Raw genomic sequence first — 24907 nt, forward strand, 5'->3', positions numbered from 1 at the left:
TTAATTTTTCCTCAATGGTTTGAGACTTGTAATGGCCTCCAGCAATGCCTTCTACAGCTTTTCAGCTGTGCAGGACGTGAAGACACACACTTTGAAAGCTGTGGCACAAGCACTGCTTTCATTTGCAGTCATTGATTTGTCCCGGGCAGAAGCTGTGGGACAGCTCTGTCACCGCGCTCTGCACACGCTCCTGTCCCAGCCGGTCCCAGCCTGTCCCAGCCTGTCCCAGCCGGTCCCAGCCGGTCCCAGCCGGTCCCAGCCTGTTTGCAGCTGGTTCGGAGCTCCCCCCGCTGTCCAAGGGGTGCTGGGGCGCGGCCCCTGGGGACAGCAGCGCCTTGCAGGTCCTTTGTGACCCGGGGCCGCGTGTGCACAGATCCCATTGTGACTTCGGGGCCGCGCCCTGCCCTGCCCAGGAGGGGATAAAAGGGCGCAAAGAGCCCGGGGGTGCCACTCCCAGGAGAGCAGCTCCGTCAGGAGACAGCGCATCCCGGGAGAAGGCAGCGTCGGAGCGATTGTGCCATGTCCGAGGACACGCAGACGAGCGCTGACGTGAAGGCCAAGAAGACCTGGCTGATGTTTCAGAGGAGACAGAAGGTGAGGGATGGGGCAGCAGCAGCTGCCTCGGGGCCGGGGCAGGGCTTGCCATCAGGGAGGGAGCGGCTGTGCCAGAGGGGCCATTTGCAGCCCAGACGGACACCTCATCTCCTCCTGCTCGTCCTCTGTAGATTTCCAGCTGTGAGTGGCGGGCAGCCCCTCAGCAGGCTGAGGAGCACCGTGAGTGCAGAGCCGGCCCTGGCGCGCAGGCGGCAGCAGCAGAGAGCCGGGCAGCGGCCCCGCACGGCCCCAGGGCCCGCGGCCAGGCCCTGCTGCGCTCGCTGCGGCGCCGCTCCCGCGCCATCCTGGGCAGGCTGAGGGCTGTGATCCGGCCACGCGGCCAGCAGCCGGGGACACAGCAGCACCTGCCCCAGGGCACGGCCTCAGCCACGGCAGCAGCAGCCCCCGCAGCAGGGGCACAGAGCCCGGCAGCTGCCCCGCACAGCCCCTGCTGCAGCCCCAGCCCCTCGCCCAGCCCGCTGCAAGATCTCCAGCAGCGGGCAGGGTCAGCAGGGACAGCACTCCTGGCAGGCCCACGGGGCGAGGAGGGCTCCTGCTCTGAGGAGCTCAGGTCTGGCCCATCCACACAGAGGGCGGAACACACAGACCTGAGCAGGAGTGCTGAGGAGGGAAGCGTCACAGGCTCCCTCCTTTCTGAGCCGTGGCCACAAGACACCGAGCCAAGCAGGGTGGCCAGGGAAGAGACTGGCTTGGCATCCCTGCCACTGAAGGCTTGGGAAGAAGACCAAGTCGAGAGCGAGAGCCTCCTGGAAGAGAGCCCCTCCTGGTCCCTCTCCTTTCTGTCATCAGAAGAGGACCAAAGCCCCAGCTGGCACAGTGACAGATCAAGAGCCTCAGGGTCCCTGCTGCCTAAGACAGGGCCAGAAGACAGAGACCAGAGCCCAAGTAGATTGGAAGACAGCAGCTCATGGTCCCTCTCCTGTTTTGCATCTGAAGAAGACCGAGGCCTGAGCAGCAGCAGTGGGGAACTCGCTGCCTTAGGGCTCCTGCTGGCCCAGTCACGGGCAGAAGACCAGCACGGGAGCCAGAGTACCTTGGGCGACAGCGTCTCCTGGCCCCTCTCATCCCCGTCACCGGAAGAGGAGCAAGGCCTGAGCTGCAGCAGCAGCGAGAAGCCGGCTGCCTCAGGGGCCCTGCTGACGGAGGCTCAGGCAGAGAGCGGGGACCCTGAAGGCTGCACAGCCTCAGGGAAGGGTGTGGATCAGGCACAGGAAGGCCTGACCTGCCCCTACCACACGAAATCCCTGGTCTTTCATTTGGGCACAGGCATGAAATCCGAAGAACAAAGCCTGTCCCAAATGGAAGCTGTGGGCAGGGATTTCAGGGAAGTGGAAGCTGTCCTGGGGCCCACTTGGAGGGAGGAAGCGCTGCTGAAGTGGGACAGGTGCACCTTTGAACATCTGCAAGGCCTGTCCTCAGCTTCAGCTGACGCCGTGCTGCGGCCGTCCCGCTTCAGGAGGTCTCTCAGGGCTCTGTGCTGGGCGTTCCGGAGCCTCAGACGCCTCATTGCAGGGCTGCGCTCCAAGAGGACATCCCAGCGTGGCTCCGTGGCCATGTCACCGGGATAACCGCCACGGATGCAAGGGCGGGAGGGCTCTAGAGGCCACGGCTCCACATTGCCAATGACATAACACCCATGGAGGCAGAGCGAGTCAGGCACGCCAGGCCTGGGTGTGGCATGGTGACCTTCAGCCGTGCACAGCCACAGGCCAAGCAGCACAGCCCTTCACAGCGGGGCAAAGGCCTCAGCTCCAGGCCTGATTCCAGACTGCTGCCCCCAGAGCCACTCACCAAGCCTGCTGGAAGCTCCCAGGGGGCAGGGGCAGAAGCTGCACCACGCCTGTCACTGCCACCAGCACAGGACAGGTCTGCCTCCAAGGAAGCCAGGAGTGTCTGAAATGTGGCCAGGGCTGTCCACAGTGGGGCGAGACCTGAGCTTGGGCCCTGAGGAACAAGAGGGTGCCTCACGGATCCTGTCTGTGTGAATGCATTCCAGAGCTGGGGGCCAAGATGTTTGCCACTGATTTTGGCACATACCAGCCTGCAGAAGGATATAATGTGCTCCCCAAGGCTGGGTCAGCTGGGCAAACTGCTCGCTTCAGGATGTGGTGCCTTCTGGGTGGATTCTGCCTGTCCTGCATGCCCTCATGGTCATCCAGCCTGAAGACCAGGAACACACTTTAGGATGAGGGAGTAAACCCGCTAAAATCCAGTGAAATATGGGGATAAAATCACAGCGTTGTTTTGCAGTTTTACCTTCTGCAAGGTCTAAGACTGTGAAGTAGCACATTCCCAGCCACATCTGCTGACTGTACAACCCTGTCTGACACTACATGCACCGAGCTCATCAAGACTTCTCTGAGAAGTTTAGAATGCAAAGGGGTCCCACTGAAGCACTGACTCAACAGGAGGGACCTTGACCCGATATTCTAATCCATTACAATAGACGATAGAATTGTTATTTAGATACTGCATTAGCAATGTTTAGATATAGTATTAGCACCAAGTCTGAGCATAATCACGCTCACAATCCCTGTGTCCTACTTCTGAGTAAGAACCTTCTCTCTACTACTCTGCTGTAGTAATATTCCCTATAATTTCAAATAGTTTGTAGAGGTCTGCTGGCCTGTATTCTGCATTTTTTAAGATTTTAAGAGGATATCCAAGCCTAAATTGATGATCTTGTATTACAAGAAGTGCAACTTTTCTCACCATTTTAACACTTTTGACTTCTCCTAGAAAACCTTTTGCTGAGAAAAATAAAAAGCAAAAACTATCAAGGCTTCATTCTTAGGTGTCAGACATTTAAACTTTTCATTAGATAATTGGTCCTGCAGTTAGGTCTTCAACCTGCAGTCATCTGATAGAGGATAAACATTGAACAAGAATGGGCTTTGGCATTAAATGAAAGAGAAGTTCAAACCCTTACAAAATTAATATCACAAATCTCCTAATGGAAATGAACAAAAGAGGGAGTAATAGGCTTCCTGAAACCAGAAAATAAATTTTTATTTTATCCTGCCAAAGCCAAAACAAATGCATCTTCATTATATCTTCTTCCCTTAAGGCAAAAGCAAAATTCAAACACACAATCTGAATATACCAGACCATTCCTGTTTAAGGCTCTAATAATTGAAATTAGAAGAGATTCAGTAGTAAGAGTTTCCACACACAAAGCCCACTTAGCATTTCTGTTTTATTACTGTCATATGTGAGCAGTTTCCCTAGATAATGCTGCTTTGTGGGCAGAAGAAAGGAGAACAAAAAGGTGTGTCTCCTAAGCAAAAGGAGATGAATGAAGGTGGAAAGCTGATCACATCTGGATGACAAGCAGCCTTGTGCTTCCTGAGGGGAAGGAATTTGAAGAGGAGGAATGCATAGTTGTGTTACACTTTTTTTACTCTTTAACTCTGGTGATTTCAGCCCTCTGCCCAGGTATAGATCTTTTTGTCAGCAATAGTTCCTCTCAGCTGCAGTTTCCCCCATGGATTAGTGGTAAACTGTATAGCGTGCACAGAACAGGAGGATTAATCCCTCATTCTATAAACTGGATGGTTATAGTGTGTTTTAAGAGTGATAAGAAATTCTCGTACGTCCATTTTGTTAGTCTTGCTATTTCTTCTCAGTTGGGAGAAGACTTCAACGAAACACATTTGGAATGTTATGCACTCTTTTGCTTCATTTCTATTCCTATTTGCTAGTGTCTTTCTTCACCTTTATAAAGACTGTATTTTATTTTTGCCTTAGGCTGATGAGTAGTACACAGTAGAGTCTGGAGAAAGACTACATTAGGAAATTTGAAAGCAGTCTATCATAATCAATCTTTCATTTTTGATGTCTTCTCCCTGCGCTCATAAATTACATTTTGCAGTTCAAAAGGATTAAGAATTTGTGAGATGAATTCTAAGATTGTCCTTCTGTGTTGCAAGGAATGCATTTTACATTTTACGAAGTGAAAAAGAGCACAAATATTTGGTGGTTGAGCACACATTCATTGTCGTGCTCTGCAGTGAAATAGTTCATGACTCTTGCTCCCTGCTAAGTAGAGTGTAAGGGTGCAGTCACTTGAGAGATCTATGACTGAACTCAGCATGGAGAGCTCCAAGGTACTGAAAAGGAAAGCATTTTTTTTCCTTAAAATAGATGTCACACAAATGCCACACCACTTTCCATAGCAGGCAACCATAAAATGGCTTGCTCTTGACCCATGACTAAAATGTTAGGGTACTTTCTGAAATTCTGTCAAACAAGATGGAATATGATGTGTGGTGGTGTGGATGGTTGGACTTTCCCCATTTCAGTATGTTAAACCTCAGTTGGACTCCACAAAGAAAGTTGGGACAGTGTAAGCAGGAACAAGCAGGTGCTGTGAAGGACTGTGACAAGGAAAAGAAGGACAGACGAGGGAGAGGATTTAAAGAGAGAGACTTAAGGAAAAAGGAGAGGGTGCTGAAAGAAGGATATAGGAAAGAGGGTTTTGAGGCAGAGAGAAGTTGAAAGATATATGGGTGGTTTACCAAGTAGGAAGGATTTAGATATGTGAAAAAGATGAAAGGCTGGTGGGTCCTATATTGTATGTTCTGTACAATGCTGTATGTTCTGCACACCCCCCCTTAATTGAAATTCATAAGTTGCTACATCCTCCCTACAAGTCCCTATTCCTAGCTCCCCTTGGTCACATGTTACCTTTTCCCCTCTTCCCGCCACTGTGTTATCCCTCCCCTATCCCCTAATTGGTTCAAGGCTTGCAACCCTTCCCCTTATCTCCCAAGTGTCAAGTTTCCATTGGTTGCCGCAAAGAGGAACTCCCATTTCTCCTCCCCTACCCCGAAAGCATATAAGCTGGTGCATTTCTTTGTTCGGTATCCAGTTCAGCCTGGTTCCACTTCGGTCTGGACAGTGCTCTGTTGGATTAAAGTTGTGGTTCCTCTGTCTGGCTGGCTGGATCCTCCTTTCTCGCTCTTAGCGCGTCGCTTCAGTTATCCTACTGCCGTTCAGGCCTCTCCCAGGGCCAAGAACCCACAGGGCTGACCCCTTCGTTCCGCTGAGGGGCAGCTCGGATTCCGCTTGCTCCGGTGCCTGGGCTGGCTCGGGGCGAAGCCAAGGGGCTTTAGTAGCGGCACCGCGACAAGTGGCTGGCACCCCAGATGGGACCCTGAGGAGAAGCCTTGAGTCTCCGTGGAGGCTCTTGTCTTCCCTCTTTGTGGTCCCCGTAAGGATTGGCGGTGCTTGCACCAGGCGCGAGCACCGAAGAGTTTCAGATCCAGGGCAGTCCCACCGCTGCGAGTCGAGCAGCCTCTTCGGAGGAGCGCTCCTCGCAGATCCAGGAGACAGCTTCGTCGGCAGCACTCCCGGCGAAGTCTTCTGTGCGCTGAGGGTTCCCCAAGACCGCAGGTAAGTACCCTCCGTCGGGGGCACGCGATCAGGACCCCCTCTCCAAGCCACGGGGGAGGGCTCCGAGGAGAAGTCTGCGCAGGACCGGGGGGTTAACGCTTTTGTTCTCGCTCCCGGTTTGGTCGTGCCCAGGCGGTTTTCAGTTCTTTTCGTTCGGGTTTGTTTCGTTCGAGTGCTCCTGCCAGCTCTCGAGGGAGGCTCGGAGCTGGGGGAGAGTCGGGTTTTTGGGGACGTTGCGTGTGCCGCGCGCCGGGAGGATCAGTGGCTTTAGCGAGTGCAGGGTTGCCCGGTTTTTAAGTTGCGGCAGTTACGGTTTTCTGTTTGAGATTTAGTTGGTCCGGTCTTGGGTGAGGGTGGTTTTTCAACACCGGCGAGATGGGTGCCTCGCTTTCGACCACCCAGAAAGGAGTTTATTATGTTCTTGTTAGAGTTTTGGAGGAGAACAAGGTTCAGTTCTCCCGCGGTTCGTTAAAAAGGCTGGTGCGGTGGCTTTCCATGCAGTTCAGTAACACGTCTGAAGAGCTTGTGAGGAACCCCCGTTATTGGGAGGCGATCGAAAAAAAAGCGGCCAATTCGGATAAATGTCCCCAAGATTTTATGTTTTTGATTGTCAAATTTAAAACGATCGCTAACAGCTCTCCCCTGCATGAAAAGCCAACGCGACCGCCCGCCCCAGTTTCCCGTTCCCCTTCTCCCAATCCCCGTGTTCCTCGGAAGGGAATTCTGAGGAGAGCCGCAGACCCTAGGTCTGCCAGCCCAGGCTCTCACCAGAACTCCCGGTCCCCCAGCCTCAGCAGTCTTGTCCGGACTGCTGAGGAATCCTCGGGTCGCCCTGGACAAGCGGCCCGGGGACGCAGCCCTTCCCCTGTCTCCCCACGTTATCGACCAAAAGTTAGATTTAATCTTGCTGCGTCACAGGAGCCACAAGATGGCGCCTGCGACACACAAGATGGCGCCCGTTCGCGCCGTTCTCCTACCCCTCCCCCGCGTCCCCCTCCCCCGAAATCTAATCCCTTCCTTGACCCAACCCCTTCATACCCGCCCAACCCCTTTTATCTGCCCAACCCATTTTACCCCTTGGTCCCTCCCACACCCGCCCCCTCTGTTCCCTCCCTTGCTCCACCCATGGCTCCTCCCACATACCCGATGTCTCCTCCCTTTGTGGCCGCCCAAACCCCGCCTTTGGTTCCTCCCTTTTCCCACGCTGACACTCCTCCCACTCCTGCCCCCTGGCCCGCCCTAGGGGCGGAGCCAGGCACTTCTCCCCACCCCGGAAGGAGGCCATCTTGGAATGATAGTTCCCACGCTGCCTCTTCCGGTTCCCACGGTAAGGAACCGGAAGACAACAGCGATGGAAACCAGGAAGTGCATCTCTCAGCTGCGCCTGTCACCTACCGAAGGGCTCGCGGGGGTAGCGAACCAAAACCGAATTGGCAGCCATTTTCACAAAGTATAATTCGAGATTTATGTAAGGCGCACAAAGAGTTTGGGAGAGAGAGCCCGTACTTCCGCGGCCTCCTTCAGGCAGACCTAGCAGCTGCGACAACCCTTCCTGCAGACTTAAAGCAATTATTTTCTTGCCTGATGACACCGGCTGAATTTGAATTATGGCTTGCTGCATTTAGGCAAGCCCTGCGGGAAGAGCTGCCGCACCTGCCACTCCCAGCAATTGATGAGGGAGGTAATCCCCTTACTGTTGAATTGCTGGGAGGAGAAGGTTCCTTCGAGTCCCCTCAAATTCAGGCACTGCTCATTCCACCAGCAGTTTTGCCTAGGGTGCGAGACCTGGCCTGCAAAGCCTTTTTCACGATGCAGCCTCGTGCACCCCTGCCGCCGTTCACCCAGATTAGGCAAGGGGACACAGAATCATTTGTAGATTTCGTGGACAAGATGACTAGGGCTTTAGAAATACAAGTAACGGACGGGCTCGCCCGTAAGAGAATTTTGGAGGAGATTGTTTTTGCTAATGCTAATAATGTGTGCAAACAAGCGATTTTAAGTCTCCCTCCAGAACCCCCACGGACTCTACAGGTGATGCTGCAAGTTTGCCAGCAAAAGGTCCCTTTCCTGCTTCAACATATGACCACCGCAAGCAAGCAGGGAACTCGGCAGGTGCATGCTGCGGAAGATGCGACTCTTCGTCGCCCACAGGCCCGCAAGCCGGCAGCGTCGAACCCAGCCAGAGCACGGGTCGAGTGCTACCTCTGCCATGAAAAAGGGCATTTTGTGAGCCAATGCCCGCATAACTTGCTGGCAAAGCCTCGGCCGCAGCAGGAGGACTCCGAACACAATTCAAAAAACTAGGGGGGGAGTGCGGGCCCACCCGGCATGATGACCCCAACAGGGTGGGCAGTGCAGAAGAGAAGGCAGTCAACGCCTTTGGGGGTCACTGGACCAAGACAACTATCTCGGACTGGCATTTCCTTCACCCTTCCCAGGAGGGAACTTTCCCGGACTTGACGTTAACACCATTTTGTAAACCTTACAGGTTGAGGCTCACTCACAGTGCACACCTCAGAGATACCAGCTGGTACCCAGTTCGCGTGGATTGCGAAGACCTTCTGGACTGGCCTTTTCAAAGGAAAGGTAAGTTCATTGTTGTTGGGGACTGTAAATACACTCCGCAAGACATTGAGGTATACCCGGGGACCTATAAGGGTGACCCCAGGTTCCTCAATGTCTGGCTGCGTTCCACTCATCCCCCAGCTTTCCACCCAAAGGGACAAATAGTGGCCCAGGCAATTCCACACACCAGGCCAGATCAGTATCAGGTTTACCCTGAGGAAAGGCCACTTTCAGTCAACGCAGTGCATCGGATCACAGAAGAAAAACCTATAATACAATGTACGATGTCCATTGGGGATGAGTCCGTTAATAAAGGTCTTCTTTTCGACACAGGAGCAGATGTCACGATCATTCCCACCCGGGAGTGGCCGTCACATTGGGCCTTGGAGGACGCGCCGGCGAATATCTCCGGAGTAGGGGGTTTTCAATCGGCTAAGAGATCAGCGCGCATGGTGAAATTCACGGGGCCGAAAGGGCAATTGGCATATACGCGCCCTTTCGTTTGCAAATATGAACGGCCCCTGCTTGGTAGGGAGCTCATGTCCCAATGGGGGGTCACAATTAGTATCCCAGACCCCCCTCAGGTTTTTTGCCTAGCGGTCACTGAGGAGCGCCCAATCCTCAAACTGAATTGGAAAACGGATAATCCAGTGTGGGTTGACCAGTGGCCGCTATCCAAGGAGAAATTAAAGGCGCTCGAGGAGCTCGTGGAGGAGCAGTTACAGAAGGGTAATATCGTGGAAACGAATTCCCCCTGGAACTCGCCCGTCTTCGTCATTCGAAAGAGTGACGGAAGGCGCTGGCGCCTCCTTCACGACCTTCGCCAAATTAATAACGTTATAGAGGACATGGGATCCCTCCAACCAGGAATGCCATCCCCTGCCATGCTGCCCCGAAATTGGAATCTGGCAGTTATTGATCTGAAGGATTGCTTCTTCCAAATTCCCCTACATCCGGATGACGCACCGCGTTTTGCCTTCTCGGTGCCTACCATCAACCGAGCGGCCCCAAGGAAGAGGTATCACTGGAGGGTTCTTCCCCAAGGTATGAAGAACTCCCCGGTGATGTGCCAGCTGTACGTCTCTTCCTTGCTGCGTCCTGTGCGCGCAGCCGCGGAGGAGGTTATCATCCACCATTACATGGATGATATCCTCATTTGCGCCCCAACAACAAGCGAACTAGATAGAGTCCTCACACGCGTAACAGATTTGTTAGTTGCTGCAGGGTTTGAGCTGCAAGCAGAGAAAATTCAGCGGATGCCACCCTGGAAATACCTGGGGCTGGAAATCGGACGGCGGACCATTGTTCCCCAAAAATTGGCTATCCGGACATCAGTCCGGACCCTTGCGGATGTCCATCGACTCTGCGGAGAGTTGAATTGGGTGAGGCCCTGGCTGGGTCTCTCCACGGAGGATCTAGCACCCCTCTTCGATTTATTGAAGGGGGGAGATGAGCTTAGCTCTCCCAGGGCGCTCACCGCGGAGGCAAGGAAAGCACTGGAGAAGGTACAACAGGCGTTGTCATCACGCCAGGCGCACAGATGTGACCCCGGCTTACCCTTTCGGTTCGTGGTGCTGGGTAAGCTCCCGCATCTTTTTGGGGTCATTTTTCAGTGGGATTCGAACACCACACAGCATGACACCAAGGGCCACGGGGGGAGAGATCCACTGCTGATCATAGAGTGGGTCTTTCTTAGCCACCACCGGCCCAAGAGACTTACGAGGCCACAAGAAATCATGGCTGAGCTGATCCGCAAGGCACGTACGCGCCTTTGCGAGTTGGCCGGTTGTGACTTTGAGTGCATCCATCTCCCCATCAAATTATCCTCGGGCCAGATCACCAAACCCATGTTGGAAACTCTGCTTCAAAATAATGAAGCTCTACAATTCGCTCTGGACTCTTTTACGGGCCAAATTTCAATTCATCGGCCGGCCCACAAATTGTTCAATCTGGATGGAAATTTTGAATTGGCATTGAGGAGTGTCCGAAGTGCAAAACCACTCCAGGCCTTGACCGTTTTTACAGACGCGTCCGGGGCTTCTCACAGGTCAGTGATGACCTGGGAGGATCCCGAAACTCAGCAGTGGGACAGTGATGTTGAAATCGTTGAGGGTTCGCCTCAAGTCGCTGAGTTGGCCGCAGTCGTCAGGGCATTAGAGAGATTTCCCGGACCGCTAAACATAGTTACCGACTCTGCCTATGTTACAGGGGTAGTGTCCAGAGCTGATCAGGCAGTATTACAGCAGGTTTCCAACGACGCGCTTTATGCGCAGCTCTCGAAACTTATAAAGCTTGTGTCCCACCGAGAGCACCCCTTCTACGTGATGCACACAAGGTCGCACACCGATTTGCCAGGGTTTGTTGCAGAGGGCAACAGGAGAGCAGATGCTCTCGCTGCTCCTGTGACAAAGACCCCACTGCCTGACATATTTCAACAGGCACAGCTCAGCCATGCTTTGTTCCATCAGAATGCACCAGCCCTGGTCCGCCGATTTCGTATCACCCGGCAACAGGCCAGGGCGATTGTGGCTTCGTGCCCATCGTGTCAATCCCACTCCGTGCCGACCATGCACGCCGGAGTCAATCCCAGAGGGCTGGGAAGTTGTGAAATCTGGCAGACCGACGTCACCCATGTGGCGGCGTTCGGGAGACTCCGGTACGTGCATGTGTCCGTTGATACCTTCTCAGGTGTAGTCTATGCCTCCGCACACGCAGGGGAGAAGGCCTCCCACGTCATCCAACACCTCATTCAGGCCTTCTCTTTCATGGGCATCCCCAAGGAAATTAAAACAGATAATGGCCCTGCGTATACTTCCAGGGAGCTTGCAGATTTCCTGCAGCAATGGGGAGTTGAGCATAAAACGGGCATCCCTCACTCCCCCACGGGTCAGGCCATTGTTGAAAGGACCCATCAGAACGTCAAACGGGTCCTTCAACAGCAAAGACCAGTCCTGAAGGTTGAGACTCCACCAATTAGATTGGCAAGGGCACTTTATGTGTTAAACTTCCTAAATTGTTCTTATGAAAAGCCAGATCCGCCAGTTGTGCGGCATTTTAATAGCAACCGCGACTGGGACCTGAGTGAGCAGCATCCGCCGGTAACCGTAAGGTTTCCCGAAACGGGGAAAGTGGAGGGCCCACTGACGCTTTTGACGTGGGGGCGCGGGTACGCCTGCGTCTCTACTGATGCCGGGCCGAAGTGGATACCCTCCAGATGGGTTAAACCGTATATTGAGAAAAAAACTAAAGTCCGGGAAAACGGAAAGCCCCAAGTCGCCTCTGCGGCTTTACGCCGCAGAAGGCGTGAGTCCAGTGACTCAGAGGAGGAGGAGAAGTCAGAAGGCTGGGAGGACCCCTTTTCCAGTGATTTCCCACTTTGTAACAATTTGTTTTTCTGAGTTTCTGTTTAGATCCGTCCAACCATGAGCGCCAAGACTGCCATCAGTTCAGCCGTCCTCTTCGCCAGTCTCCTGACCATCGCCCAGGCGTGGCTCGTCCCCCAGCCGCAACAGAACGTCTGGACTGTCTTGGCCAAATCACTGGGCCAAGACCACATATGTCTCAACCAAGCGAGTGCCGCGAATCCCATGGCATCCTGCCTCGTGGGGATCCCATTTAAAGATCGTGAGATGCCCAAGATGCTTCTAGGTTATGCTCAAAAACTTAGACAAGAAGCTGCTAAAATGGAGCATAACCTAAAGCATGCCCATTACATCGTCGCGTGGTACAATTATATTAAAAGTCTTCCAAAGTTAGAAAACGAGCCTCAGGAGCTGGAGCTTCTAGGTTCCGCCAGAGCCGAATCTTGTTTTCATATCCGCAACGACCACGTCCAGCGTCACCACCGTCATTTTGTCTCCTCCAAAGCCCATTTTAATACTCATTGGTGCAACGCTGTGTCCTTTAGTTATCCTCCAATCCCTCCTCAAAAATCAGCCCAAGTCTTTGCCCATCCCCGCCAGCTTCCCAGGGGAACATTCTTGATTTGCGGAGACCACGCATGGGCAGGTATCCCCTCTCACCTCTCCGGAGGCCCGTGCACCTTTGGGACCCTCGGATTGTTTTCACCCAACAAATCACAAATTTTGGATTGGGTTACACAAAATTCTACAAATGGTGCACATCTATTGGCACACTCTAGAAAGAAGAGAGAAGACTACTCTCTCAAAAAATTGGCAGACGATTGCGATGAGGAAATTATCCATTGGAGCAGATCTAAAGGCATCGCAATCACAGTATTTGCGCCGTGGGTCGCCATTGCTAAGACCCTCGGAGAATTAGGCCATTTGGAATGTTGGGTAGCTAAGCAATCCCGTTTGACTTCTAGGGCCCTATCAAACCTCCTGAAAGATGAGGAAATTACGAGGCAGGCAACCCTCCAGAATCGTGCAGCCATCGATTACCTCCTGCTCCTCCACGGTCACTCGTGTGAGGAGTTTGAGGGGCTCTGCTGCTTTAATTTGACATCTAGGGCCAAGGGGACTCGCGAGGCACTCAAACAAATGGAAAACATGATAGGAGACATCAAGCAAGAATACGGGGACTGGCTCAGTAATTTGTTCAAGGGATGGGGGATCTCGGGTTGGACGGGATCGATTCTTAAAACTGTTCTGTTAATTGTTTTTGTGCTTTTTGTCGCTATTGCCAGCCTTGGACTAATGAAAAAGATGTTGCAGAATTTGATTTCTTCCTCCACATCACCACCCAAAGCTGAAGTCCACCGAGTAGCCGTTGAAGTAGGCCCAGAAGCGTTCAAGGAAGAGGAGGAAAGCTTCGTTGATGAGGACGAACAGGCTGAACAGCTTGAAATCACCGTAGAAGAAGTGCGCAGCCTTCCTCGAGAACAATGGCCTACTCAACAGCAGTGGTTTGCAGAATCATACCCACGTTCTGAACACCTGGTGGACCCCCCTCAATTCGGATATCTGAGATAGGACTCACAGGGTCAAAAATAAAAGAAAAGGGGGAGATGTGGTGGTGTGGATGGTTGGACTTTCCCCATTTCAGTATGTTAAACCTCAGTTGGACTCCACAAAGAAAGTTGGGACAGTGTAAGCAGGAACAAGCAGGTGCTGTGAAGGACTGTGACAAGGAAAAGAAGGACAGACGAGGGAGAGGATTTAAAGAGAGAGACTTAAGGAAAAAGGAGAGGGTGCTGAAAGAAGGATATAGGAAAGAGGGTTTTGAGGCAGAGAGAAGTTGAAAGATATATGGGTGGTTTACCAAGTAGGAAGGATTTAGATATGTGAAAAAGATGAAAGGCTGGTGGGTCCTATATTGTATGTTCTGTACAATGCTGTATGTTCTGCACACCCCCCCTTAATTGAAATTCATAAGTTGCTACATCCTCCCTACAAGTCCCTATTCCTAGCTCCCCTTGGTCACATGTTACCTTTTCCCCTCTTCCCGCCACTGTGTTATCCCTCCCCTATCCCCTAATTGGTTCAAGGCTTGCAACCCTTCCCCTTATCTCCCAAGTGTCAAGTTTCCATTGGTTGCCGCAAAGAGGAACTCCCATTTCTCCTCCCCTACCCCGAAAGCATATAAGCTGGTGCATTTCTTTGTTCGGTATCCAGTTCAGCCTGGTTCCACTTCGGTCTGGACAGTGCTCTGTTGGATTAAAGTTGTGGTTCCTCTGTCTGGCTGGCTGGATCCTCCTTTCTCGCTCTTAGCGCGTCGCTTCAGTTATCCTACTGCCGTTCAGGCCTCTCCCAGGGCCAAGAACCCACAGGGCTGACCCCTTCGTTCCGCTGAGGGGCAGCTCGGATTCCGCTTGCTCCGGTGCCTGGGCTGGCTCGGGGCGAAGCCAAGGGGCTTTAGTAGCGGCACCGCGACAATGATGGGCTTCTTTAGGTGACTGTGGGAAATATTGTGAGTATACTGTGTCCTACATACCCAGTGACACTGTATCTAATGGCAGGGAACAAGATCTCTTCTATAGCCTCTGGTGCATCAGTGCTCCTGTGTGAGCACACCACTTTTTGGTTAGTGGTGTTCGCAGGGGGAGAAGAGGCAACTCTCCAGATCCAGAAGGATGTCTTCTGGATCAAGAACTTCGTCTGCAGCATTACTTTCTGCAGCACTCGACAGGTGAGTGTGTGCAAGTGCAGAGGGGTGCAGGTACATTGCCCCATAGGAAGGGGCCATGGAGCAAAAAGTCACTAGTTGGCTGCACAAGGGACCTGACATCCCAGACTGTCTCCGGGCCCTTTAAAGTTTTTCCTTTTGCTGCAGGGGAGGGTGGATTACGCTGCACTGACAGTATAGGCATTAGCTTATCAGTCCAACAAAGAGATGTTTACTACCAAGTCGTGGGTACCCTGGTGGGAGAGGGAATGAAGTTTTCAAAAGGATTGATAAAAAGGTTTGTTAGGTGGCTGTTTTTTCACTTTTCTCAGCTAACTCCAAAAGAGATTAAGACTGTAGAATTTTGAAATTTGGTGGGGACAAAATTAACTACCTCAACCAAAACTGGAGATTTCTCCGGAAATGATTTCTACCCAATGTTGTGATTTGTTTTCCTCTTGTCGCTTGGTTTGTTCCTGCTTTCCTCTTTGCCAGTGGGTCTGCCTAAGTTTGTACCATCCTCCCCATGCCCATCCTCCCTGACCACTCCCTCCCTGCGAAGACGTTTCCCTGTCAATCCTCCTCTACCCTCCCTAATTCCTTGTCAGTCACTCAACTCCCCTTCCCCTTCCTCTAGAAGGTTCCAGGAGAGCCATTGAGTGATAGGCTGAGGATCAAAAAACCCTCCCATAACTCCCTAATTAGGATTCCCCTGTTGTCAGCTATGCTCCCTGTCCACTCCCCCGCTGTCTCCTATTGGAAGGATTGTTTCCCTCCCTTGTAACTCCCCCCAATAAAAGGGCCTGTCAGCTTCTGCTCAGGGCTCTTCAGAGCTTGTACCTTCTGGGTCTTGGAGCTCCTTGAAGTTCTAATAAAGACTTGGATTGCTGCACCTCTGGAGAGTCATCTCTCTTCCTTTGCCTTCTCCAGACAGAGCCCTTCCATGACACGGGGAGCAGCAGTAGCCGCCCCTCGGTGCCCCAGGGCACTGAGGAGTGTCCCCTGCCAGCTGCCGTGCCCGGAGCTAGCCGGGGCGGCCGGCTGAAGCAACAGGAAGGACTGTGTCAAGGTTCTTTTTAATAAATGTAGTCTGATCCTGATGAGTTTAATCTCCAGGTTACACATTTGCTGACGTTGCTTTGATTTTGGAGGCAGGAATGCAACAATACACACCAATGTTCATGCAGTATTGGTGCATGAACAGCCATCTGAGTCGTGTTGTATGTATTAGAACATACAACTGCCGACTTTTAGTGAGTGCTGTCTTTCTTATTATTTCTTTCCTGAAGGTCTGCACACTCAGTCTCCACTGGCTGAACCAGTTGCCATCTGGTCAGCCTACAATAGCTGTGGTCTAGGCCTGCTCTTCAACAACCCATACTGGTTAAGTTTTATATTCAAGATACTTATATAATCAGTTACTTTTTAGTTATAAAACGGGGATTAATTATTATTGTGAGGCCTTCAGGCCAGTTGTTGGTCATCACAACAGCTTAAATTTACTCTTCTTATTAATTATCACATGGGGACTTACTTTTTCCGTATTCTTTGGTCTGAGACATCATTTACTCTAAGAATTTGAGGTTAGAGAGTTCCTTGGGGGACAGAGCTGAACAGTTAATACAAGCAGTGTTAAAGAATTTTTGGGAGTTCAAGTAATTGATAATGAAATAAAGTAAGTGTGATTTGTTGATATTTTAATTAGGGGTAAAGACAGAGATGTAAAGGTCAAATTTGTCTTCCTGAAGGTTCAGTTTCATGATCTGCTGATGACACAGAAACAGAGACCAGGTTCACATTAACTCTTGTGTAATTATATTTCATCTTTTGAACAATAAAAATGACTGGAAAGCTGTGAGGTTTGTTCTAATGTTGTATAATGATAATTTTGTATAATGATTCAGTTCATCTGGAACTGACAATAATTAACTCCGATATTTTTATAAACAGTCCAAGGAAAATGGGAACTCACAACTCAGTTCACCAAAAGCATTAATGGAGCTTGTCACTGCTGAAATGTAGTGAGTCCTGGCATAAGAATTCCCCCCCTGCAGAAGAATCATTTAGAAAACAATGTGTCAACCCCACATGCTTCACTGAATGACCTGCTAGAATATTCATCAGGGAGAGATGTTTGCTTGAGTATTCCTAGTAGGAACTATTTTTGCATGCAAACTCCTTACAGAATATCTGAAAGTTCATCAGAAAGATAAGGAAATGCTTTATTCTTATATGTCAAAATTGACTTTCATAAATGCAACTCTGAAAACAACTTGAGATCACTTGATTTTAAATGGGAGCATGACTTAAATCTTTAAACCATGGATAATGCACACTATTTAATAATCTGATCACAAGCTAAAAGGGCTCTTCATCATTGAATATATTTACTGGGTTTTCTTACTGAGCATTTTTTGCATGCATTATAGTATTACTTTTTAAGACAATTTTGTGCTTTTATTTGAAAGGTTGTACATTTTTTTCTTCAGTGGAGCAGTCATCCATAAAATGGTCAACTTGGTAAATAACATGTCTTTTGGCCATCCAGCTTGAAATGTTTGTCAGCAGAATCAAGTTTTCCAGTTTTCACACTGTTCCAGTTCACTGGCTGGATCCATGAGGAAAGAATAATTAGAGCATGGGTCAGGATCCTGCTGTCATTACTTTTACAGCAAGTTTCCCCATCTTGCTGGATCGGTTGCGATACTGTGAGAACAGCAGAGTTGTTGTGAGACAGAGCTTGTGTGCATGGAAGGAATCATTTTATGAGGTCATATGTAAAGGGACACAGTTTACATTAAGTTTTCATTAATTACAATTGCAATTAAAATTTTTCATGTGCTTAAATGTTCACGACTGTTGTGGTGATCTCCCTTCCCAAATGGTTTGCCTCTTTCTCCCCCGCGTTAATGGTTTGTTTTAAATGTCAACCACCCTAGAGTTCATGTTTCTCTCCTCTCATCCTATGTCCATCTTCCCAAGCCCCTGCCTTCTTCTCTAGAACCTTCTTCTGCACTCGGTATGCTGTTGGCCCTTCCAAATGATGTCCACCCCTTGTGTGCTCCCATCAGTCTCAGCGATGCTCACTCATCCCTGGATCCCTCCCCAGTGCTTCCCTGACTGGTCTTTGTGTTGTACCCGCCTTTGTCCCACCCACGCTTAAAACCCGGTGCACGCTTTGTTCTCTGCCTAGTCTGCTCCTGAGCCCTCTGGAATAAGCCTTGTCTCAGAACCTCAGGACAGAAAGCCTCCCTTGTCTTCTTTGCTGGGTCCTCATAGCTCCGGCTACAGCCCTCCTGTGTTAACCACAGAGCTAACCCAGGCTGTGAGAGGAGCAGGACTGCTACACATGACATATGAAATGCAGGCTATTTAAATAAATAAATGTTTGATATGATATAAAATTATGGAAAAAATAATCATGAGACAATGGAAAACATATTTGAGTTGTCACATTGAATTCTTATCAGCAGGTTTCTACAGAAGGGAAAATACTAAAAAAATGTGGTAAGAAAGGAGAGGAAAGCACTGTAGCATATTTATTTCATCAAATTAATTCTGAATACTAAAAGGGAAATATTCAGGTTCCTCCTGGCACATCAGAGACAATGAGAGACTCTTGCTATAGTGTATTATCTGCATGGAATATGTTCCACATCTGCCTCTTAAAGTCGACACACCAGAGACATCACTCTACAGTATCAGATTCATAGACTTACAGAGCTTGGTTTGAGTTGGAATGGACCTTAAAACTCATCCAGTTCCACCCCCTGCCACTGACAGTAAGATTGCACAGGGTTTGCAGAACCCAAAATTTCCAGAAGATCTCCATGATCAAAAGTATATTAATGAATTCCAGTTAATTTATTTCTAACACTTTAAAACTACAGTCTTTCATAAACATTTATGGTGGGTTGGCTCACAAATGTGTTAATTCATTCACTATGTCATGTTTGGGGCAAAGGTCCAAATCAGCTCCCCTGATCAAACTTCCTATGAAAATATGTTGCCTTTTCAGAGGGTTTTTTTTTTTTCAGCTGAAATACTTTTATGAAGTAAATTCTTCTAAGCCAAGAAATTAATCCTGCAATTAGGAATGCATGTAAGGAGCCAGTAAACATAGCTTCTCTGCTTTAAACTTCTGTGTGTCAGTGCAATTGAAGTCATGTGCTGGCATCAGCAGTTTCATACATGAGCATCACGTGAATGCATTCTTTTTTCTCAGTTAACTCTTGACTTGTACTGCCAGTTATGGCTGCAATATAAAATTTGCTTGAAAGACACTGAGCTAGGGAATCTTGCATTAGAAGCCTACAGGGAATAAGTGAAGTTTGATGAAGGTTGGGTGGCGGATTGACCTTGATCTGGCCCTCAGCCAGCCAGTCTCTCCCTCCCCCTCCTCAATGGGAGAGAAGAGAAAATAAAATGAAAATCTCACGGCAAAAGACCATAAAATCATTTACCGATGATTGTCACGGGCAAAACTTGGCACTTGGGAAAACAAATTCGGTTTATTCGCATTTGAAAGAGACTTGGAGGATGAGAACAGAAGACAAAAACTAAAGCTCCCTGTGCCATAAGTTTCTCTCTGCTCCTCCTTCCTTCTCACACTTATGCCCAGGTCATTTCATGTAGTCTTTCACATGCCATTCCAATCTTCCACAGACTGCAGTCTTCCAAGATAAATCTGCTCTTGTGTGGGCTCCCTGTGGGTTGCAGCTCCTACATGAATTATTCCCCTTCTCCCACATATTGTCTTCCAGCTTCTCAATATTTTAGCTTGGTTGTAACAGATGATTATGATATCATCTGTTTATCATTTTGTATATTCCACAGTAATATCACATACAAACAGCTCATTGTCAGTGTCAGAATATACTGTTCCTTTCAGGACGTCTCTGGGAAGAGATTCTACTGCAACTGGTGAAAGTCCATCCTTGAACCAAAAGGGCATTTGTCCAGTTCAATGTAACAAAAAATTGTTGCTGTGGGATGTCACATCTTTTTCTAAATAAAAATGTTAGTACAGATATCCTTGAAACCCCATCACAAAGCAAGTGTGCTGATTTTAATACTGCCAGCTGCTCAAGTTTAGGTACAAAGCAAATGCAAAACAAGTTTTTGATCCAAGTTCTGTTCACTATATGTTTGTTCCATTCTTACATTCATTACCAGACATTACCTTTTGGACATCATGTGAAGAAATTGTTGGAGCTCACTCGGTTTGACCATTCTGAATTTCATCACAAATATTATTTCCTATGCTTTTCAAGTATAATAATCTTTATACTGATCTTTTAAGCATACACTAAGCTTTTTATTTGTACTGAAAATCAAGAAATTGTATGTTAGAAGATCATTGAAAATAGACAAACCTTCCTAAACCTTTTGGAAGCTGGTGATGAAAAGCATGTCTAAAACAGTTAATTGCACTATATTTTGAAAAAACACGCCTTTTGAATTCTTGCCACTGTTCCTCTGAGTTCCTCAGAGGTGTCAAATAGTGGAAAATACTATAATTTTTTTTGTGTGTTTACTTCATATTTTTACAAAGATTTCCATAGGAATAGCAAATGACTTGCTACTAGCTTTTTCTACTATGAAACTGAGTGATATCTGTTCACTGTCACATGTGAAGACATGCCATGGCTTTTTTAACTGGATTGCTTTTGGTGGAAGCCCAGCAGAGACTGCAGATTAATGAACTTCTTGTTAGTAGTCAAAATGCTGTCCCAACAATACCAACTGGATGTCTGCTGGAATCAATTCGAGTCCTGGTGGTGAGAGCTGGAGTTCAATGAATGATTTGTGTCCTCTACAGAAACCTTTAAAGAGGGTGATTAATCAGCTGCATGAGGTGATTGGTTAGTTTTTATTGCATCGTTTTTGTCAGGCCAGAAACTTGGATAGTAAAGCAGAAGACATAGGTAATAAATGCTTTAAAACCTCATTGAAATAAAAATAGGTTTCTAGGCTTTTTATTTCACCTAATAAACAATGCCCCTGACAATCTTCTTTGTTCTGCATAAATTGTAGTCCTATATAATTTCATCAAATCAAATCTACAGGCATAGGATCATTTATGCAATAACTTAGTCTTCTGTTTCCTAGGTAACAGACTCATCAAGAGATGAAATATAGGCACCCACTTTCTTATCATCTGTTATTTGTTCTCATGCTAATCCATATAATTCATTTTTTTCTATCTCCTCCTCATATTTCCCCCTTTACGCTTAGTTGCTCTGTTTGGCTGGGTGTTGAACATTTATTTATTCCATTATTTGTACACAAAATAGAACAGGTATTTAGAAAATTTAAAACTTGACAAGTTAATATACTGAAGAGTGCACGTAACCCACCGGTGGACCCTTTTCTATCTGAAGGAAGGAAGAAACATATCTTTGCAAACTTGTACAGTTCTGCAGGTAAATTGAGCAAAACAAGAAGATTGGAAATGTGTTTTTTAATTTTTTTTAATCTTTTAAATCAATATATAGAATTTAGAATTATTATTTCTATAATCAAATTTCAATTAACATTTGCTTTTGAAAAGAATAGTAAACTAAATTCAGCAGTCACATTCTGTGTCAAGTCTAAATGTTTCTATTGCATGGATAAATGATTCATCTGCCATATCTAGATAGAGATACATTTGTTATGCTCTAACAAACAAGTGTAATTGTCAAATCCTACCGTATTCTGTCTCTGGGTGTTGAAATTTTTGAACAAGATGATGCTATCCATATTTTAGAAATATCCCTAAAGTTTCTCATTTGCTACTTTTTGTTCCTGACCAACACCAAGCAGAGAACACCAGCTTGTTGTCATTTCCTGCCTCTTATTCTCACAACACAGTCTCTGATTCATTTTCTTGTGGCTGACTTCACCAGGCCATGTAATTGCTCCATGACAAAATCTGCTAAAAGCTCTACAGCTCTGTGATAGAGCCTGGATCATGGTTGTTGTGCATCCTCTCTTCAGAATTCATAGTAGCAATGGCAGCAATTGATCACAAAATGACACCAAATTAAGCTCTGTTCAGTATTCCATTGGGATATTTTCTTACCACTTCAGTGCTGGAGAATGAGGTGCAGCTACACCAGTTACGGCACACAGCAGTGAACGAGGCCATTTGGTTTCCTCTGCTTCCTCAAGCCTTTTCAGTTTGGGATGTAATCCAATTATTTTAAATGCAGACACACTGATTGCAAGTACAAAAAGCCCAAATGGTGTTCTCTAAATCTCTTTGAAGAGAGTGACTCACCCAAATTACATTCAGCTTTAGAAGAGCAAAGATGTTCCGAACACTTGCTCATACTGCTTTTGATAAATACAGTTAATTACACAATTCTGCTGGGCATTGAAACACCTTCATTGAAACCCAGGAAGCAGAAGAGAGCAGTCAAAGAAACCATCCTCTCCCAAAGACCTATCTGTAATATAAATATTGTTTCAGAATGAATAAGGACTAAAATCAGAAGTTTCAAAGAGTACAAAAGGACTGCATCAAGACTTCCCCAAAAGAGGAACCAAAGTTTGATTATGACATATGATTTTATCTCTAAATGCATATGAAAATAATTTCTACTTTATCACATCATATTTACATATAATCCAGCCCATACTTAGAGACATTTAATTTATCACTCATATTTAATATTTTTCCCCCTTGAAATAAAACAAGGGTTTGAAATTCTCCTCTGTCTTCTCTGAAACATGAGAATTTGTCTTAGGAAGACACAAGGAGCAGAGTTCAAGACAATACCTGGTTTAAATGACATATGAATATCCTTGGGAGCTGCTTCATGTGTCTGTCTTGCAGAGTCAGCATTCAGAATACACACATTTTGACCAGTGTGTGATAGTTTGTCACAAATTATAGACTATTATTTGTCCTAATTAAGAGTTCATAATATATTCTTGAAACTGTTCTTCGCCTAGTTGTCCATCTTTGCAAGGTTTGTGTGTGTGCTTACAAGTAAAAGACATAAACTTTTTATATGTGAGATGGAAGATGCAAATGTCAAGATTTTTCTTTCATCTTTTCTGGAATATGAATGCCAGCTGCTCCTCTGGAATTTTCTTAATCGTCTCAAGCATCACCAGTTTCTGCATCTTTCTTTTAAATAATTAAAGTTTTATCTATTTGTAGTGTCAAAACTTTGTACTCTTTTGTCCAAAGTCTTAGGATTTCATCTGTATGATTATCAACCCTTGCAGCTGTTAGAAGTTCTCTTTGTATCACTGATGAAACCTTCTGTGACCTATATAGGAAAGCCTTTCAAAACTGTACACTCATTTTTAATACTAATATACCTGTATATATCACCTAATAAGTTAACTAATTATCTGATATATTACTATTACAATAGATAAGAATCCCAGATGTTCAGTCAGAAATCCATAAAATTCTATATGGCCATCTTTTTTCTTGGTTTTTTTGAACTATTTTGAGCCAGTCTCTCATTTCAGTCCGAAGAGAGCAAATTGGCTTTTGATACCCTGAATGTAACACTCACATCTGGCCTGTTAAAAACAATTATCAGCTTAACTGTAAAATACAATGGGTCCAACTGTATAAATGTGTTGACACAGGAAGAACATCACAGTTCTCTTTCTTGCAAGGGCAAAAAGAAACCAAAAATTTAAATCCATTTGGACCGAATAAAAATAGACTCCACTGCTTAAATGCTCTGAGGGTCCTCATAGGTCTGCAGAGAAAGTAGGAGTTGAAGTGAAAAATACTTTGTTTAAAAGTCTTCACTCGTGAGTGATGCTTTTAGCATCACAGAGGATTTTTCTTCCCTGTTTTGCCTGGGGAGGCAGTCTCTAAGTCTGACAGGCTTTTTGGTGTTGTAGATATGTGCTTGGGAGTGTGGAGGAATTTTCTGAATTTTCGCTCATGGTGTTTTCTGAGAGGTGACTCTCACCTGGGAACAGTCCTACCACAGATGTGGCTGTGGAGGCATCCTTCAAAGGGCATTGAGGGATTCTGCCTGTGTGCAAAGTGAAATTCAGAATGGCCAAAGTCAGCAGAGCAGGGAGAAGGCACTGATATCTTGAGAAAGGAAATGAGAAGGAAATGAAGCTTTGGATGCATCCTTGAGATCTTCATTACGTTGTGCTCTGCAACTTCAGCAGGGTCAGTGTGGTACTATACTGATACAAACCACACAAAAATATCATTTGGTTCAAAGCCTCTGTTGCCAGTTTTTAAATTATTGATGGTTGTTTATTGTTTTTATTTTCCTGTAGGTCCTTCAAGGGTTCTCTAAAGGATCATCAGTTACCTTACAGCATTTCCTACCCATTTTTCTTTCTTTCCTTCTGTATTTCCTATTCATTGTGTTTATGTTTTGACTACTCAGCTCTGGAAATTAGTTGTGAACTTCTGTGTTGAGAAAGATTAGGGAATATTTAGTGAACAGTTGGGTAGAATTAGAGCTAACAGTGTGATTGGCTGCTTTCAAGAGCACAGCCATTTGTTTCACTGAACAAAATGTAACACATGCAGAAGTTAGTGAAATTATTTCCACTGTTTCTCTGCTGTTGCTCATGTTCTTTAAGCTTGTACTCAGTATTATTAAGTTTACATCAGTAATGTTTTTTCACTTGCCAAACAGTTTTTTGTGTGTGCAGTAACTTCCCTATTTGAGACCCCCCTCACTTCTGACTCACAGAGTACTCAAGAAGCTGGAACTCCATGTAACAGCAAAAGTATGATCCAAACTCTTGCCTCCTAAACATTTATGATGTTATTATTATCAGAATAATCCTACTTAGAATACTGCCAGTGAACTACCATTGTATTCTCTACTGCAAATAAACTGCTCAAATTCATTTTAGACTGACAGAGTAACTAATAGCAATCATACCACTTTTTGCACTAAATATACATGTTTGCCTTGAGAAAATTGTACATTTGCTGTAGCTGGCAGTTGCCTTAGCATAAGGAAGCACAGTTGTATTTGTGTCCCTTCATGTCTTTCATGTGCTTTTCCACTCTTCCTTTGACATGATGAAAACTTTTGTCTTCTCTCAGCAGGGAGGTCCATGGACTAACAACACACTGCACGAAGCATAAACTGTTATTTGTTAGAAAATTGACTTTTTCTCAAGAAGATACTTAACAGTGAAGAAAACCTCACAACATAATTGCAAAGGTCGCAATTTTATGATTTTTACTCCAGGCATTATTTGAAACCAGTATTTGATAATATTTCACATGGATTTAATACCTTACAATCTTAGAGGGTAATGGAAGCAA

The 24907-nt window shown here is 47.0% G+C and overlaps 1 protein-coding gene across 1 annotated transcript; it reads left to right on the top strand.

The window, feature by feature from the left end:
• Positions 1-8458: 8458 nt before the first annotated feature.
• LOC134555163 (uncharacterized) lies at positions 8459-14405 on the top strand. The gene is made up of 2 exons (XM_063406516.1): positions 8459-8595; positions 11985-14405. Exon 2 carries the CDS (start codon positions 11997-11999, stop codon positions 13506-13508), a length of 1512 nt encoding a protein of 503 aa, XP_063262586.1. The 5' UTR covers positions 8459-8595; positions 11985-11996; the 3' UTR covers positions 13509-14405.
• Positions 14406-24907: the final 10502 nt, after the last annotated feature.

This window comes from Prinia subflava, chromosome 10, assembly GCF_021018805.1.
Source record: "Prinia subflava isolate CZ2003 ecotype Zambia chromosome 10, Cam_Psub_1.2, whole genome shotgun sequence".
Taxonomy (NCBI): domain Eukaryota; kingdom Metazoa; phylum Chordata; class Aves; order Passeriformes; family Cisticolidae; genus Prinia; species Prinia subflava.

Coding starts and splice junctions, on each gene's coding strand:
- LOC134555163 (XM_063406516.1), top strand. CDS start 11,997: ATGAGCGCCAAGACTGCCATCAGTTCAGCCGTCCTCTTCGCCAGTCTC.